The 18,876-nt window shown below is 49.9% G+C and overlaps 1 protein-coding gene across 1 annotated transcript in view; it reads left to right on the top strand.

Annotated features, from left to right (window-relative positions):
- LOC310641122 (solute carrier family 12 member 9-like) overlaps window positions 1–18,471 on the top strand; it is a 127,432-nt gene extending 108,961 nt beyond the window's left edge. The window contains exons 11-13 of the mRNA XM_083363911.1: window positions 8,932–9,106; window positions 13,971–14,117; window positions 17,203–18,471. Of these exons, the coding sequence (XP_083220037.1) occupies window positions 8,932–9,106; window positions 13,971–14,117; window positions 17,203–18,002 (1,122 nt within the window). The 3' untranslated portion in view covers window positions 18,003–18,471. The remainder of the gene's footprint in view (window positions 1–8,931; window positions 9,107–13,970; window positions 14,118–17,202) is intronic.
- The last annotated feature ends 405 nt before the right edge of the window (window positions 18,472–18,876 follow it).

The raw sequence follows: 18,876 nt of genomic DNA, 5'->3' as shown, positions 1-18,876 counted from the left end.
GGTGACCAAAACTGGATGCAGGATTCCAGGTGTGGCTTTACTAAGGCTTTATAAAGGAGGGGGTTGGACTAGATGCCCTCCACGGTCCCTTCCAACTTGATTATTATTATTATTATTGAAGCGGTACTAATACTTCACGAGATTTTGATTCTATGCCTCTGTTTATACAACCTAGGATTGTATTAGCTTTTTTGTTCCTGCCGCGCACACACACACCAATCCAGACACAGATCTTTACACACACACACACACACAGACAGACAGACACAGAGCAAAGGAGGTCGTATCTGGAGCTCTGCAGAAAGGAAAGAGAAATTATGGCCAGTTTTGATTTTGAGAGCTTGAGGCCTAACCAAGGTTGGTGAAGCAGAAGCCCAAGGCCAGGCGTAGGCAACCTTGGCTCTTTTATGACTCGTGGACTTCAACTCCCAGAATTCCTGAGCTAGCATGACTCAGCTTGGAAACCTCTCCCTTTTCCCTCAGTGTGGCTGGCTCAGGAATTCTGGGAGTGGAAGTCCAGGAGTCATAAAGTAGCCTAGGTCAGGGGTAGGCAACCTTGGCTCTTTTATGACTCGTGGACTTCAACTCCCAGAATTCCTGAGCTAGCATGACTCAGCTTGGAAACCTCTCCCTTTCCCCTCAGCATGGCTGGCTCAGGAATTCTGGGAGTTGAAGTCCACAAGTCATAAAAGAGCCAAGGTTGCCAGTAAGATTTGTGGACTGGAACTCCCAATTCCTGAGCCAGCCATGCTGAGGGGAAAGGGAGAGGTTTCCAAGCTGAGCTATAGCTGGCTCAAGAATTCTGGGAGCTGAAGTCCACGAGTCATAAAAGAGCCAAGGTTGCCTACCCCTTGTCTAGTAAGATTTGTGGACTTCAACTCCCAGAATTCCTGAGCCAGCCATGCTGAGGGAAAAGGGAGAAGTTTCCAAGCTGAGCCATGCTGGCTCAGGAATTCTGGGAGTTGAAGTCCACGAGTCATAAAAGAGCCAAGTTTGCCTACCCCTGCCCAAGGCCATCAGCTGGCTCCATATTTTTTATCCCAAGGCAGTTCATTCCTAGGATTTCTCCAATGTCCTTGATTTACGACCACAGCGGAGGCCCAGATTTCTATTGCTAATCGAGATAGTTGCTCAGTCAATTTTGCTCCATTTTTACAACCTGTCTTGCCCCGGCGGTTAAGCAAATCGCTGCCGCTGTTAAGTTAGTCCCACGGTCGTTCAGTGAAGCTGGCGTCTCCGGTGACTTTGCTTGGCGGAAGGTCGCAAAAAGGGGATCGCGTGACCCAGGGGGGACACTGCGACCATCATAAATACGAGTCAGTTGCCAAGCGTTCGAATTCTGATCAGGTGAACCACGGGGGAAAGAAAGAGAGAGAGAGAGAGAGAAAGAAAAGAAAAAGAAAGAAAAGGAAGGAAGGAAGGAAGGAAGGAAGGAAGGAAGGAAGGAAGGAAGGAAGTTGTAAGTGTCAAAAGCGGCCCTGAGTCGCCTTTCTCAGTGCCGTCGTAACTTTGAACGGTTGCTAAATGAACTGTTGTAAGTCGAGGATGACCTGCAGCTAAATTTCCATGACCCGGAGAACTAAAGCTGAGGCTGGTTCTGTACTCCTGCTCTGAAGGACTAGTAGTTAAATAGGGTGGAGGGGGGGGGGCGTCTGCAAGTTGGGAGAGTCCAGCTGGACGCTATAAGGAACATTTTGAGGATAAGGACCAGGACAATAGAAGCAATTAGCTAGAGAGCCGGGCAGCCTTCTCGGGCTGCAGATCTCCAACCGAGGCTGGACAGCTGTCTCTTGGGAACAACGGAGGGCTCTGAACAAAGCCCGCAGCGCCAGGTTTGAAGAGATCCTGGCCAGCCTCCAAGTCCACAATTCTGGCCTGGTTGTGAGATCATAAGAAGAGCCTTGGCGGCGGGGGGGGGGGGAGGAAGGAGGGGCGACTCGGTCCGCCCGGATATGCTCAGCTCTTTCCCCCCCCCCGCCCCCCACCCCGATTCTTATTTTTTAATGTCATTTCCATCACACGTCTGCAGCACTTTGCATAAATTTATACAGAGCAGAGAGGAAGGCGGAGAGAAAATAATCCGAGACAGGGAAGCAAAGCCGCCTTCCGATGCCTTTTTGAGCTTCCAGGTCATTTGGGGAAGGGGAAGACGAAGATAAGGCGGGCCCCTGGTTGGAAATGGGAGATCCAGGAGGAAAGAAAGGGAGAGCGGGGGAGGGGGGGAGGAAAGGAAAGAAAGGAAAGAGGAAGGGACTAAGGGAAAGGAAAGGAAGGAAGGAAAGAGAGAGGGAGGAAGGAAGAAGGGAGGAAAGAAGGGAGGGGAGGGAGAAGGAAGGAAGGAAGGAGGGAGGAGAGGGAGAAGGAAGGAAGTATGGAAGGAAGGAAGGAAGAAGGGAGGGGAGGGAGAAGGAAGGAAGTATGGAAGGAAGGAAGGAAGAAGGGAGGGGAGGGAGAAGGAAGGAAGGAAGGAAGGAAGGAAGGAGGGAGGGGAGGGAGAAGGAAGGAAGTATGGAAGGAAGGAAGGAAGGAAGAAGGGAGGGGAGGGAGAAGGAAGGAAGTATGGAAGGAAGGAAGGAAGGAAGAAGGGAGGGGAGGGAGAAGGAAGGAAGGAAGGAAGGAAGGAAGGGAGGGGAGGGACAAGGAAGGAAGGAAGGAAGGAAGGAAGGAGGGAGGGGAGGGAGAAGGAAGGAAGTATGGAAGGAAGGAAGGAAGAAGGGAGGGGAGGGAGAAGGAAGGAAGTATGGAAGGAAGGAAGGAAGGAAGAAGGGAGGGGAGGGACAAGGAAGGAAGGAAGGAAGGAAGGAAGAAGGGAGGGGAGGGAGAAGGAAGGAAGGAAGGAAGGGAGAAGGGAGGAGAGGGAGAAGGAAGGAAGGGAGGAAGAAGGGAGGGGAGGGACAAGGAAGGAAGTATGGAAGGAAGGAAGGAAGGAAGAAGGGAGGGGAGGGAGAAGGAAGGAAGGAAGGAAGGAAGAAGGGAGGAGAGGGAGAAGGAAGGAAGGAAGAAGGGAGGGGAGGGAGAAGGAAGGAAGGAAGGAAGGAAGGAAGAAGGGAGGGGAGGGACAAGGAAGGAAGGAAGGAAGGAAGGAAGGAGGGAGGGGAGGGAGAAGGAAGGAAGTATGGAAGGAAGGAAGGAAGAAGGGAGGGGAGGGAGAAGGAAGGAAGTATGGAAGGAAGGAAGGAAGGAAGAAGGGAGGGGAGGGACAAGGAAGGAAGGAAGGAAGGAAGGAAGGAGGGAGGAGAGGGAGAAGGAAGGAAGTATGGAAGGAAGGAAGGAAGGAGGGAGGAGAGGGAGAAGGAAGGAAGGAAGGGAGGAAGAAAGGAGGGGAGGGAGAAGGAAGGAAGGGAGGAAGAAAGGAGGGGAGGGAGAAGGAAGGAAGGGAGGAAGAAAGGAGGGGAGGGAGAAGGAAGGAAGGGAGGAAGAAGGGAGGGGAGGGACAAGGAAGGAAGTATGGAAGGAAGGAAGGAAGGAAGGGAGAAGGGAGGAGAGGGAGAAGGAAGGAAGGGAGGAAGAAGGGAGGAGAGGGAGAAGGAAGGAAGGAAGGAAGAAGGGAGGGGAGGGACAAGGAAGGAAGTATGGAAGGAAGGAAGGAAGGAAGAAGGGAGGGGAGGGAGAAGGAAGGAAGGAAGGAAGGGAGAAGGGAGGAGAGGGAGAAGGAAGGAAGGAAGGAAGGAAGAAGGGAGGAGAGGGAGAAGGAAGGAAGGAAGGAAGAAGGGAGGGGAGGGACAAGGAAGGAAGTATGGAAGGAAGGAAGGAAGGAAGAAGGGAGGAGAGGGAGAAGGAAGGGAGGAAGAAAGGAGGGGAGGGAGAAGGAAGGAAGGGAGGAAGAAAGGAGGGGAGGGGGAAGGGAGGAAGAAAGGAGGGGAGGGAGAAGGAAGGAAGGAAGGAAGAAGGGAGGGGAGGGAGAAGGAAGGAAGTATGGAAGGAAGGAAGGAAGGAAGAAGGGAGGGGAGGGACAAGGAAGGAAGGGAGGAAGAAGGGAGGAGAGGGAGAAGGAAGGAAGGAAGGAAGAAGGGAGGGGAGGGACAAGGAAGGAAGTATGGAAGGAAGGAAGGAAGGAAGAAGGGAGGGGAGGGAGAAGGAAGGAAGGAAGGAAGAAGGGAGGAGAGGGAGAAGGAAGGGAGGAAGAAAGGAGGGGAGGGAGAAGGAAGGAAGGAAGGGAGAAGAGGAGAGGGAGAAGGAAGGAAGGGAGGAAGAAGGGAGGAGAGGGAGAAGGAAGGAAGGAAGGAAGAAGGGAGGGGAGGGACAAGGAAGGAAGTATGGAAGGAAGGAAGGAAGGAAGAAGGGAGGGGAGGGAGAAGGAAGGAAGGAAGGAAGGGAGAAGGGAGGAGAGGGAGAAGGAAGGAAGGGAGGAAGAAGGGAGGGGAGGGACAAGGAAGGAAGTATGGAAGGAAGGAAGGAAGGAAGAAGGGAGGGGAGGGAGAAGGAAGGAAGGAAGGAAGGAAGAAGGGAGGAGAGGGAGAAGGAAGGGAGGAAGAAAGGAGGGGAGGGAGAAGGAAGGAAGGGAGGAAGAAAGGAGGGGAGGGAGAAGGAAGGAAGGGAGGAAGAAGGGAGGGGAGGGACAAGGAAGGAAGTATGGAAGGAAGGAAGGAAGGAAGGGAGAAGGGAGGAGAGGGAGAAGGAAGGAAGGGAGGAAGAAGGGAGGAGAGGGAGAAGGAAGGAAGGAAGGAAGAAGGGAGGGGAGGGACAAGGAAGGAAGTATGGAAGGAAGGAAGGAAGGAAGAAGGGAGGGGAGGGAGAAGGAAGGAAGGAAGGAAGGGAGAAGGGAGGAGAGGGAGAAGGAAGGAAGGGAGGAAGAAGGGAGGGGAGGGACAAGGAAGGAAGTATGGAAGGAAGGAAGGAAGGAAGAAGGGAGGGGAGGGAGAAGGAAGGAAGGAAGGAAGGAAGAAGGGAGGAGAGGGAGAAGGAAGGGAGGAAGAAAGGAGGGGAGGGAGAAGGAAGGAAGGGAGGAAGAAAGGAGGGGAGGGAGAAGGAAGGAAGGGAGGAAGAAAGGAGGGGAGGGAGAAGGAAGGAAGGGAGGAAGAAGGGAGGGGAGGGACAAGGAAGGAAGTATGGAAGGAAGGAAGGAAGGAAGGAAGGGAGAAGGGAGGAGAGGGAGAAGGAAGGAAGGGAGGAAGAAGGGAGGAGAGGGAGAAGGAAGGAAGGAAGAAGGGAGGGGAGGGACAAGGAAGGAAGTATGGAAGGAAGGAAGGAAGGAAGAAGGGAGGGGAGGGAGAAGGAAGGAAGGAAGGAAGGAAGGGAGAAGGGAGGAGAGGGAGAAGGAAGGAAGGGAGGAAGAAGGGAGGGGAGGGACAAGGAAGGAAGTATGGAAGGAAGGAAGGAAGGAAGAAGGGAGGGGAGGGAGAAGGAAGGAAGGAAGGAAGGAAGAAGGGAGGAGAGGGAGAAGGAAGGGAGGAAGAAAGGAGGGGAGGGAGAAGGAAGGAAGGGAGGAAGAAAGGAGGGGAGGGAGAAGGAAGGAAGGGAGGAAGAAAGGAGGGGAGGGAGAAGGAAGGAAGGGAGGAAGAAGGGAGGGGAGGGACAAGGAAGGAAGTATGGAAGGAAGGAAGGAAGGAAGGGAGAAGGGAGGAGAGGGAGAAGGAAGGAAGGGAGGAAGAAGGGAGGAGAGGGAGAAGGAAGGAAGGAAGGAAGAAGGGAGGGGAGGGACAAGGAAGGAAGTATGGAAGGAAGGAAGGAAGGAAGAAGGGAGGGGAGGGAGAAGGAAGGAAGGAAGGAAGAAGGGAGGAGAGGGAGAAGGAAGGAAGGAAGGAAGGAAGAAGGGAGGAGAGGGAGAAGGAAGGGAGGAAGAAAGGAGGGGAGGGAGAAGGAAGGAAGGAAGGGAGAAGGGAGGAGAGGGAGAAGGAAGGAAGGGAGGAAGAAGGGAGGGGAGGGACAAGGAAGGAAGTATGGAAGGAAGGAAGGAAGGAAGAAGGGAGGAGAGGGAGAAGGAAGGAAGGAAGGAAGGAAGAAGGGAGGAGAGGGAGAAGGAAGGGAGGAAGAAAGGAGGGGAGGGAGAAGGAAGGAAGGAAGGGAGAAGGGAGGAGAGGGAGAAGGAAGGAAGGGAGGAAGAAGGGAGGGGAGGGACAAGGAAGGAAGTATGGAAGGAAGGAAGGAAGGAAGAAGGGAGGGGAGGGAGAAGGAAGGAAGGAAGAAGGGAGGGGAGGGAGAAGGAAGGAAGGAAGAAGGGAGGAGAGGGAGAAGGAAGGGAGGAAGAAAGGAGGGGAGGGAGAAGGAAGGAAGGGAGGAAGAAAGGAGGGGAGGGAGAAGGAAGGAAGGGAGGAACAAGGGAGGGGAGGGACAAGGAAGGAAGTATGGAAGGAAGGAAGGAAGGAAGGGAGAAGGGAGGAGAGGGAGAAGGAAGGAAGGGAGGAAGAAGGGAGGAGAGGGAGAAGGAAGGAAGGAAGGAAGAAGGGAGGGGAGGGAGAAGGAAGGAAGGAAGGAAGGAAGAAGGGAGGAGAGGGAGAAGGAAGGGAGGAAGAAAGGAGGGGAGGGAGAAGGAAGGAAGGGAGGAAGAAAGGAGGGGAGGGAGAAGGAAGGAAGGGAGGAAGAAGGGAGGGGAGGGACAAGGAAGGAAGTATGGAAGGAAGGAAGGAAGGAAGGAAGAAGGGAGGGGAGGAGGAAGGAAGAAAGAAGGGAGGGGAGGGAGAAGGAAGGAAGGAAGGAGGGAGGGGAGGGAGAAGGAAGGAAGGAAGGAAGGAGGGAGGGGAGGGACAAGGAAGGAAGGAAGGAAGGAAGGAAGGAGGGAGGGGAGGGACAAGGAAGGAAGTATGGAAGGAAGGAAGGAAGGAAGAAGGGAGGGGAGGGACAAGGAAGGAAGGAAGGAAGGAGGGAGGGAGGGGAGGGACAAGGAAGGAAGTATGGAAGGAAGGAAGGAAGGAAGGAAGAAGGGAGGGGAGAAGGAAGGAGAAAGAAGGGAGGGGAGGGAGAAGAAGGAAGGAAGATGGAAAGAGGGAAGAAGGAAAGGGAAGGGGGGGAATTGGCGGGAAGAAGGGAAGAAGAAGCAGCCAGAAGAACGAGTGCCATAAGGGTCCCAAACAGGGACTGAGAGAGTAAGGGAAATCAAGAATTTAAAGCAAAACACTGAGATTTCCCTGGAAGGCAACTGAACTTCCCTTACAAGGCAGAAATCACCGATGCCCACATCCTTCCCTTCTGGACCAACCACACAGCTAGGGAAGAACGAGATCAGCTTGGCCTCTTCTTAAAAACCTCCAGTGTAGGGGCACCCACAATTTCTGGTGGCAAGCTGTTCCACTAGTTAATTGTCCTCACTGTCAGGAAGTTTCTCCTTAGTTTCTCCGTAGATAGGGCTCGCAACTTGGGGGTCCTCCTAGATTCACAGCTCTCCTTGGAAGACCACATAACAGCTGTGACTAGGGGGGCTTTCGCCCAGGTTCGCCTGGTGCGCCAGTTGCGGCCCTATCTGGACCGGGATGCCTTGTGTACAGTCACGCATGCGCTCGTGACCTCTCGTTTAGACTACTGCAACGCTCTCTGCATGGGGCTGCCCTTGAGGACCACTCGGAGGCTCCAACTGGTACAGAATGCAGCTGCGAGAGTTGAGTTGGGAGTCTCCCGATACTCCCATGTTACACCTTTGCTCCGCGAGCTGCATTGGCTACCAGTTGTCTTCCGGGTGAGGTTCAAGGTGATGGTAATGGTCTTTAAAGCCCTACATGGCATGGGTCCGGAGTACCTCGGGGACCACCTGCTGCCGGCGTCAACTTCCCTCCGCCCTGTGCGTTCCCACAGAGAGGGCCTCCTCAGGGTGCCTCCGGTCAGAGAATGTCGTCTGGTGGCCCCCAGGAGGAGATCCTTCTCTGTGGGCGCGCCGGATTTATGGAATCGGTTGCCGGTTGAGCTCCAGACGGCACCCGACCTTCGCTCCTTCCGACAGGATCTAAAGACCTACTTGTTTGAACAAGCCGGCCTGGCCTGATGGGTTTGGGTTTTATTATTGTTTTAAAGTTTTAAATGTATTTTAACTTATTGTTCTATAGTACTAGGCATTTGTTTAATCCATTCTTAATTTTTGTATTCTGTATTTTACTATTTATTTGCCCTGTTTGCCGCCCTGAGTCCTTCGGGAGAAGGGCGGTATACAAATAAAATTAATAATAATAATAATAATAATAATAATAATAATAATAATAATAATAATAATAATAATAATAAGAAGAAGAAGAAGAAGAAGAAGAAGAAGAAGAAGAAGAAGAAGAAGAAGAAGAGGAAGAGGAAGAAGAAGAAGAAGAAGAAGAAGAAGAAGAAGAAGAAGAAGAAGAAGAAGAAGAAGAAGAAGAAGAAGAAGAAGAAGAAGAAGAAGTCTGAAAAACATAAGTCGCTTTTTTCAGTCCCATTGTAACTTTTGTAAGTCGAGGACTAGCTTTGCTCTGGCAAAAATGTTGTCTTGAATCCCCTGCAGAAATTGTAAATAAACTTGATTGGGATTCTTCTACCTGTTGAAATTGCAGAGCAAGGACACTGGGACCACAGCTCCCATCATCCCCAGCCTGGGTGGTGGCTGGGGTTGAGTCCATCCAGATCAGTGTTTCTCAGCCTATGGGAACTTTTAGACGTGTGGACTTCAACTCCCAGAATTCCCCAGCCAGCCACGCTGGCTGGGGAATTCTGGGAGTTGAAGTCCACACGTCTTAAAATTCCAGATGTTGAGAAATACGGATCCAGAGCAGAGGTCCCCAACCTTTTGGGCACCAGGGACTGGTTACATGGAGAGAGGGTTTTCCGCGGACTGGAGTATGTGTGGTTTTGTGTGCTGCCTGCATCCCGCGGATGGGGCTTTGCTTGTTTGTGCAGCCCGGTTGCTGGCATGCCGCGGACCGGGACCGGTCCACGGCCCCGGGGGTTGGGGACCCCTGATCTAGAGGAAAAGATTCCTGAGCAAGTTCGGGATTTGCCCCTTTTTGTTCCATCTAACTCTCGGGCTTCTTTCGCACCCAGGTCCGCAAGTACCTGCTGCTGTTGGACAGCCGCAAAGAACACGTCAAATTTTGGCGCCCCCAAGTGTTGCTGATGGTGCGGAATCCACGGACCTCCCTCCAGCTCATTCGCTTCATCAACGACCTCAAGAAAAGCGGCTTGTACGTGCTCGGCCACGTAGAGCTGGCGGATCTGGGTAAGGAGATGGTAGGAGAAGGAGTAGGAGGTCTCCAGACAAATATTCTGTGAGGTCTCCTTAAAGATTTTTTTTATCAACCTGAGCAATTTTATGAGGTACGGACTTCAACTCCCAGAATTCCCCAGCCAGCATGGAAAATATGGCCCCTTTATGACTTGTGGACTTCAACTCCCAGAATTCCTCAGCCCGCATGGGGTACTATGGTCCCCTTTTTGACTGGTGGACTTCAACTCCCAGAATTCCTCAGCCCGCATGGGGAACTATGGCCCCCTTTATGACTGGTGGACTTCAACTCCCAGAATTCCTCAGCCCGCATGGGGAACTATGACCCCCTTTATGACTTGTGGACTTCAACTCCCAGAATTCCTCAGCCCGCATGGGGAACTATGACCCCCTTTATGACTTGTGGACTTCAACTCCCAGAATTCCTCAGCCAGCGTGAGGGAACTATGGCCCCCTTTATGACTGGTGGACTTCAACTCCCAGAATTCCTCAGCCCGCATGGGGAAATATGGCCCCCTTTATGACTGGTGGACTTCAACTCCCAGAATTCCTCAGCCCGCATTGGGAACTATGGCCCCCTTTATGACTGGTGGACTTCAACTCCCAGAATTCCTCAGCCAGTGTGAGGGAACTATGGCCCCCTTTATGACTGGTGGACTTCAACTCCCAGAATTCCTCAGCCCGCATGGGGAACTATGGCCCCCTTTATGACTGGTGGACTTCAACTCCCAGAATTCCTCAGCCCGCATGGGGAACTATGACCCCCTTTATGACTTGTGGACTTCAACTCCCAGAATTCCTCAGCCCGCATGGGGAACTATGACCCCCTTTATGACTTGTGGACTTCAACTCCCAGAATTCCTCAGCCAGCGTGAGGGTACTATGGCCCCCTTTATGACTGGTGGACTTCAACTCCCAGAATTCCTCAGCCCGCATGGGGAAATATGGCCCCCTTTATGACTGGTGGACTTCAACTCCCAGAATTCCTCAGCCCGCATGGGGAACTATGGCCCCCTTTATGACTGGTGGACTTCAACTCCCAGAATTCCTCAGCCAGCGTGAGGGAACTATGGCCCCCTTTATGACTGGTGGACTTCAACTCCCAGAATTCCTCAGCCAGCGTGAGGGAACTATGGCCCCCTTTATGACTGGTGGACTTCAACTCCCAGAATTCCTCAGCCAGCAATGCTGGCTGAGGAATTCTGGGAGTTGAAGTCCTCAAGTCACCAAAGGGCCATCGTTTCCCACCTTTGCCTTAGCCCATCAGGACGTACATGTACTCCCCAGCTAAGAATCCAACACCTAGACTGCAAACCTCTGGCCCATCCCCAGATGGCCCCGGACAGACCCCAGTCTCTCTCTCTCTTTCTCTGCACTGCCACCTAGTGTTGGTTCCATATTTTGCAGCCGGGAATCCCCACGCACAGCCCAACTTTGGAAAGCCAAAGAGACTCCAGCTGGCTGGACAGATCCCAGCTTGTTCCTTCCTTTTCCCGAACTCTCATCCTTTGTACTACAAATTGATTTCTCAGCTGCTTTTGTGAAGGCTGCAAAAGGGGCCCCTCCTGGAGCTATTTGGGTTTCCATGGTAACTAATGGATATTTGCCCCCACCACCACCACCACAGAAAAGGGGGGGGGAGGAGGGGGAGAGCTGCTCCTTTTATTTTTTGAGAGAGGGAGGGAGAGAGAGAGAGAAAGAGAGAGAAGGGGAGGGGAGGAGAGAGGGAGGGAGGGAGGGAAAAAGACATGAATAAAATCTAAGCAATCATGCAAATTGAAGAGAACTGGGGGGGGTCACCTCATTTGGGTCCTAGAAAGGGGGGGTTGAAAGGGAGATTCATGGCTTGGGGAACTCACTGAGCTGGCACAATAAACCATCTTCTGCTTCCCCTTTGCACGGGATGCTTAAACCATCATTCTCACTTGTTGCAAATGAGAAATCTCGCCTTGTGCTACAGGAGATCTCGCCGAGGCCCAAATTTCTGTCGTTAAACAGGGCAGTTGTTAAGTGAGTTTTGCCCCACTTTGCGACCTTTAAAAAAAAGTTTTTATTAGGTTTTTTTTTACAAAGATTTTATTAGTTTTTTTTTTCCCTTGCATACCTATGTTAGTTTTTTCAACCAGCGTGCTTATTGGGGAAAAAAAAATACATGCCTGGTTAGAAAACAACGTTGGGAGAACATGTAGAATTTAATCCTGGAACTTTTTTCTATTATTTATGATACCAGATTAATAAACAAAGTTTATATTTGGTTCTACACATCACAACAATAGAGCCTTGGTGGAGCAGTGGGCTAATGCCTCCTTAAGTAACACCAGCTGCCTTCAATTAGTGCAGGTTCGAGTCCCACCAGGCTCAAGGTTGACTCAGCCTTCCATCCTTCCGAGGTAGGTAAAACGTGGACCCAGATTGTTGGGGGCAATTAAGCTGACTTTGTAATAATGCCGCTTGGGGGTGTGTGTGTGTGAAAGCCCTAATAAGCAGGCATATACATAGAATGAAGGCTACTGCTAAGCTTGTAAGCCGCCCTGAGTCTTCGGAGAAGGGTGGGATACAAATGGAATTAAAATAAAATAAAAAAATAACAGCAGCACGAATAGCCTTCGCGGAATACTGGAAAAATGAAGGGAGTACCACCAGAGGAAAAAGAAGTAATTTAAAAAAATATTGGAATGCGCAGAGATAGACAGATTAACTATGAGATTGAAAGATAAAGAAGAAACAGGATACTAGCAAACTTGGGGGTCATTCTACAAATGGCTAGAGGAAAGAGTTTTTATTAGTTTTTTTCCCCCCATACATTCAGTAATAATTTCCCAACCAAGTGCTGTCTGAGTTTACATTCTCTCGTTACATATTTCGTTCCTAATCCTTTATTCTTCCCTCTAGCCATCGATAAAATAAGTCCCAAGTTTGATAGTAGTGCGTTTCTTCTTTTTCTTTCAGTCTCATAGTCAATCTGTCCATTTCTGCGCATTCTAGTATATATATATATACTAAAAAAGCCTTGACAAATGCTTAACACACATTTGCCTTGCCTTCTAGCTAATAAAAGAGAGAAAGAACCTGTGGCTCAGGAAGTTAAAACAACTGCCTAATATATAATCAGCCCAGGTTCGAATCTCAGATAAAGGGTATGACTGACTGATGAGAACATAAAGAGTTCGAAATGATCATCTCAGCCTCCCAAAGTTCTTTATTAGCAATTTGAATAATTTGCATATATATATATATATATATATATATATATATATATATATATATATATATATTGTTCTTTCTTCATCTGATGGTTTTCCTTCATTTTTCCCCATATCGCGCGAATATGATTCTTGCCGCTGTTGTGACCTGCGAAATCAAATGTCAGCTTTGTTTGTTAGTCTTTTCTGGCATTATATCTAATTTAAAAAAAACAGTTCAGGTTTAAAATCTACGTGGTCTCCCAACATCTTTTCCAGCCAGGTATTATTTTTCCAATAATTCTTTACTTTGTCACATGTTCATCAAACATGATAATACGTGCCTGACTTACGCTGCGACCTTTCTTCCCACCATTGATAAGGGAATTGCTGCGGCTGTTAAGCGAGCAACACGGTCGTAAAGCGAGTCTGGCTTCCCCCATTGACTTTGCTTGTCAGAAGGTCACAAAAGGAGTCACGTGACACCCCCCCGGACATGGCAGTGGTCAATAAATACGAACCAGTCGCCAACGGTCCGAATTTTGATCACACATGATCTCAAGCATGCTGCAATGGTCGTTAAGTGTGAAAAACGGTCCTAAGTCCCTTTTTTTCCACGGGCCGTGGTAACTTTGAACGGTCACTAAAGAAATGCTTGCAGGTTGAGGATTGCCTGTACACCGGCCGATGCCTTTCGAGGGACATTGGTGAAAGGGAGACGGTGGGAATAATCTTTTAGGAGGCTGCAGTAAAGATTCGATCTCGAACGATAGCAGAGAAAGTGTCAGAAAGAAAGACAAAAGGAGGAGTGGATTGACCAGCGTTACACACCTGATTGGGGAAAAATAAAAGCCAGCGATAACATAGCCCGTTGTATTTGAAGCTATCCAAAGGGTTAGGGTTTTATTCATTGGTAAAATCAGAACTCCCTTTGTAAATCCACCAGCAGGGTCCATAGCGTTCTTCCGGCTACTTTCTCGCACAACGACCCTGCCAGGTAGGGAAGAGGTTAACCCAAAATTGCCCAGCAAGCCCAGGATGGACCTGTTCCTTATCCAGCATTGTAAATCACTAGATTAGGGTTGTTCAACTTGGACAAGTTTAAGCAGAGCTGGCTGGGAATTCTGGGAATTGAAGCCCACGCATCTTAGCTAGGGAAATACTGTTTAAGAGCCAACCACATTGGCAACTATTACCAAGAAGGAAATGTCCTGAATACAGGTAGAGTCCTCGATTTACAACAGTGACCGTTCAAAGTTAACAACGGCCCTGAAAAAAAGTGACCGATGGGCATTGTTCACAGTTAACGACCTTTGCACGCGATTCCCCATGATCGTCTGATTCAAATTCAGAGGTTCGGCAACTGGTTCATATATTTATGGCCGTTGCTGTGTCCCGAGATCATCTGAACCTCTTTGGCTACCTTCGACCGGATTCACTTAACGACCGGGTTACTAACTTATACCAATTGCAGTGGTTCGCTTAACGACCGTGGCAAGAAAGGTCATAAAATGGGGAAAAACTCACTAGGGCAAATGTCTCACTCAACGACAGAAATTTTGGGCTCAACTGTGGCCGTAAGCTGAGGGCTACCTGGAATGGCCTGTGCCGGTGGCCTTGTCCTTTCCCTCCGCTGGGCCAGGCCCCCGAGACTGACCCTCTCTGCTTGTCCCTAGATTCCCTGCCAGCTGACCCGTTGCCGGACCAGTCCGATTCCTGGCTGCAACTTGTGGACCGGTTGAATATCAAAGCCTTCGTCAACCTGACGCTCGCCAGCTCCGTGCGGAATGGCACACAACAGCTGCTCTTCATCTCCGGACTGGGTACGTAACCTTGGATTTCTAGGTGGTCACCTTTCCGCCAGCTTCAGCTGCCGAAAAAAATGTTGCCTCTAAATTTTCCGTGGAGCAAGTTAAATCCATTCTGTGAGGGCAGATTTTAAGATAAGATAACCTTTATGGTCATTTTTTTTTTTACTGTGGGAACTCATTAAAAACGAGATTCTGTGCCCTGCTCTCAAAGTGTACGCATAGCTAACACACATATAAACAGAATAACGGCGTTGGAAGGGACCTTGGAGGTCATCTAGTCCAACCCCCTGCTCAGGCAGGAAACAATATACCATTTCAGGCAAATGGCTGTCCAGTCTCTTCTTAAAAACCTCCAGTGTTGGAGCACCCACAACTTCTGGTGGCAAGTAGTTCCACAGGTTGATTGTCCTCACTCTCAGGAAATTTCTCCTTAGTTCTAGGTTGCTTCTCTCCTTGATTACTTTCCATCCGTTACTTCTTGTCCTGCCTTCAGGGGCTTTGGAGAATAGCTTGACCCCAATTTTCAGAGAGTCGAGTTGGTTTTTTGCCCTGTCAGGCATGGAAACCCTCTGAAATTTTGGAAAGGCATTTGGGATAGAATCAAGTTCAGGTAAAGTGTTAATACCACCTTACAATATCTTGGTAAGGCCACACTTGGAACACAGCATCCAGTTTTGGTCACCACGATGTAAAAAAAGATGTCGAGACTCTAGAAATGGTACAGAGAAGAGCAACAAAGATGATTAGGGGACTGGAGGCTAAAACATATAGGGAATGGTTGCTGGAATTGGGTATGTCTAGTTTAATGAAGAGAAGGGTGAGGGGTGACATGATATTCCAATCTCTCAGGGGCTGCCCCAAAGAAGAGGGAGTCAAGCTCTTCTCCAAAGCACCCAAAAGCAGGACAAGAAGCAACGCATGGAAACTAGTCAAGGAGAGAAGCAACCTAGAACTAAGGAGAAACTTCCTGACAGTGAGGACAATTAATCAGTGGAACAACCTGCCTCCAGAAGCAGTGAATGCTCCAACACTGGAAGTTTTCAAGAAGAGACTGGACAGCCATTTGTCCAAAATGGCATACGGTTTCCTGTCTGACCTGAGGGTTGGACTAGATGACCTCCAAGGTCCCTTCCAACTTTATTATTGTTGTTGTTGTTGTTGTTATTTGCACCCCACCGATCTGCGCACAGGCCTATTTCACTTAATGGGACTGACCCAGGTTATCCTCTCCCCTGGCTGGCTGACCTTCCTCTGAGCTCTAGCAGAATCCAAACTCGGCTCCCCAGAGACCTTGACAATCGCTTAACTGGGGCCAAATAAATTTATTTAAATAAATACATAATAAGTAATGGTGCTGCAATCCGTGCTGGGGATGAGAATTGTTATTTGTCCCTGCCTGTCTCAATTCAGGGTTTTTTTTCTCTCCCTCGTCTGGCCACAGAAGGGTGTAAAGAATTGTTTGGGATTGAAAAAATCCCCCTGGAGAGTTAATTGTCTGGACCAATTAAGCTGGATTTTGAAATTAGTGGGATGCATTAACTTTTCCCCTCCGAGCTGGGTCCTCAGAGCAGGCAGTGCAAACCCTCACCTGTGTTTACTTTGTGGTTGTGCCCAGTAATAACCACAATGCCCTTATATGGTTACTTAATCCGAAAATATTCTCGGATGTAGGTAGTTACAAGCGTTCATGTAGTGACCGTTCAAAGTTGTAAGGGTGCTGAAAAAAGTGAGCTGTGACTATTTTTCACACTCAACGACCGTTGCAGCATTCTCCCCCCCCCCCGAGGTCACGTGATCAAAATTCAAGACACTTGGCGACTGGCTCATATTTACGACGGTCGCAGTGTCCCCCGGGGTGTCACGTGATCCCCTTTTGCAACCTCCTGATAAGCAGAGTCAGTGGGGGAGCCGGATTCACTTAAGAACCGTGTTACTCACTTAACAACGGTGGCAAGAAAGATCGTAAAATGGGGCAATTTTCACTTAACTGTCTTGCTTAGTGATAGAAATTTTGGCCTCCATTATGGTCGTAAGTTGAGAACTCCCCCTACTAAGGATTTTTTTGTATATATAGATTAACCCATAGGGTGTGGCTGCAATATTTTATTTATCCCCTTTATTATTTTTTACTCCCCCTTTTTATTTGGCTGTACACTTTAGCATTATTATTATTATATTATTATTATTATTATTATTATTATTATTATTATTATTATTATTATTATTATTTTCTGTTGTTTTGCAAGTACACTGGATGTTTTTGTACTGGAAACAAATTCCTTGTGAGTCTAACCACATTTGGCCAAATAAATCAATTATTATAGGAAGCATATAAGAAGTATAAAAATATAAAAGAATAAGGAATATAAAATTATAAGTAAAGGTAGTCCTCGACTTATGGCCACAATGGAGCCCAAAATTTCTGTTGCTAAGGGAGACAGTTGTTAAGTGAGTTTGCCCTGTTTTACAATCTTTCTTGCCACCGTTGTTAAGTGAATCCTTGCAGTTGTTAAATTAGGAACATGGTCCTTAAGTGAATCTGGCTTCCCGATTGACTTTGCTTGTCAGAAGGTCGCAAAATGTGACCACATGACCCCAGGACATTGCAACCATCATAAAGCTGAGTCAGTTGACCAGGATACGAATTCTGATCACGTTACCCTGGGGGAGATGTTGTAAGTGTGAACAACAGTCATAAAGGCGCTTTTTTTAGTGCCGTCGTAACTTCGAACAGTCACTAGACCAGGGGTAGGCAACCTTGGCTCTTTTATGACTCGTGGACCTCAACTCCCAGAATTCCTGAGCCAGCCACGCTGAGGAAAAAGGGAGAGGTTTCCAAGCTGAGCCATGCTAGCTCAGGAATTCTGGGAGTTGAAGTCCACGAGTCATAAAAGAGCCAAGGTTGCCCACCCCAGCGCTAAATGAACTGTTGTAAGTCGAGGACTACCTGTATAAGAAATGTAACTACAAAAATCAAAAAAAGAAAGTAGAAAATTATAAGAAGTCTAAGAAGCGCAGATCATTCAGAGAAATGGTATATTGTAAGTACTGTAAACGCCAAATCCAGCTCTCAGCCTGTCTTTTCCTCCTCCTGCAGGAGGCATGCGGCCCAACACCATCGCCCTGGGCTTCTACGACAACGCAGACCCCCAGGACTACCTGTCCCAACCCACCGCCTTCAGCCAAGACGAGGCAATTTGGCACGAGTTCCCCCCCGTCTGGACTTCCGGGGGCCCCAAGCAGCTGTCTCCCTGGGAGTACGTGGCCATCATCTGCGACGCCATGAAGATGTCGCGCAACGTTCTCCTTGCCCGCTCCTTTGACCAGCTCCAGCCGCCCCAGAGCCTCGGCTGGCGAGCCCAGCCTCTGATCGACGTCTGGCCCATCAACTTGTGGCGCCCCGACAGCGCCCGGTACGTCGACACCAGCAGCCTCTTCTTGCTGCAGATGGCCTGCGTCCTGGCCATGACGCGCTCGTGGCGACGGGCTCGCTTGCGCCTCTTCCTCTGTGTGGAGAGCTGCACCAGCTCCCAGGGCCAGGAGGACAAGCTGCGGCAGCTCCTGAAGGACTTGCGCATCCAGGCCAAGGTCCAGATAGTGCCGTGGGACGAGGTGGTGGCCCTCCATTGGCACAGCCGACGGCAAGACTCGGCCGACGGCAGCCTGAACGCCTACAGCAACATAGCCTCCATTTCCGACGAGTACTTGACTGCGGTGAACCGGCTGATTCTCCAGCAGAGCGCCACCCCTACCGTCCGCTTCCTTTACCTGCCCCGTCCCCCTGCGGACACCAGTTTGTACCCCAGATACTTGGGACAGCTGAAGATCCTGACCCACGGACTGGGCCCCACGCTGCTCGTGCACGGGGTCAGCGCCGTTACGAGCACTGAGCTGTAAACCAGAGTTGTCTGTAGTCCACTCTGGGCAAGGTGGGTTGATGGAACACCAAGCCGAGGGGACCCCCTTCAAGGATCCAGGCGAAAGCGAGCGGAAGGCCAACCAGAGATATTCTGGGTCGAAGTTGTGGGTGCACGACATCTCCGCGACCTTTCCTTCTCGGGCCTGGGTGGTGGCGATTGCTCCCGACGCACGACAACTCTGCAGCAGGTTTGAGGCCCGGCTCCAGTTGTCCTAGCCTAGCCGAGAGCAAACCGCGGCCGTGGCGCCGCGTCTTGTTTCTCCGAACTCGCGAGAGAAGAGCGACTTGGAACACCGAAGCCTGTGAAAGCGAGTCTGGGTCCTCCATCTGGGGAGTTTGACAGCCGGAAGGCGCTTTGGCGTGGCTGGCTTTGGAAAACCCTGCCACGGCTGCCTTTCTTTGGACACGTGTAAAGATGGGAAGAGAATTAAAGGTGGCATTGTTGTGTTTAAAGCTGTGGTGAATGTGTGGGAGGTGTTCCTCGTTAACAATAAGGACTAGGATATCAAGCAGGGGTCTCCAAACCTGGCCACTGGAAGATTTGTGGACTTCAATTCCCAGAATTGAAGTCCACAAATCTTACAGGGTTGCCACGCTTGGAGACCCCTGATCTAACGGGTCCACTCTAGAATGATGGGGTTGCAGGAAAGTTAGAAGGCATAGAACTAAGCTGAAATGGGGAAATTAGAGCTTTAGACCAGGGGTCTCCAACCTTGCGGACTTCAACTCCCAGAATCCCCCAGCCAGCAGGGCTGTCAGGGGAATTCTGGGGAGTTGGAATCCAGAAATCTTAAAAGTTGCCAAGTTTGGAGACCCCCTTATCTCAAGGGTCCATCCTCAACATAAGGGCTG

The sequence above is a fragment of the Vipera ursinii genome (genome assembly GCF_947247035.1).
Source record: "Vipera ursinii genome assembly, chromosome: 5".
NCBI lineage: Eukaryota > Metazoa > Chordata > Lepidosauria > Squamata > Viperidae > Vipera > Vipera ursinii.
The sequence above is the reverse complement of the archived record's forward strand: the minus strand, read 5'-3'. Positions and strand labels throughout refer to the sequence as shown.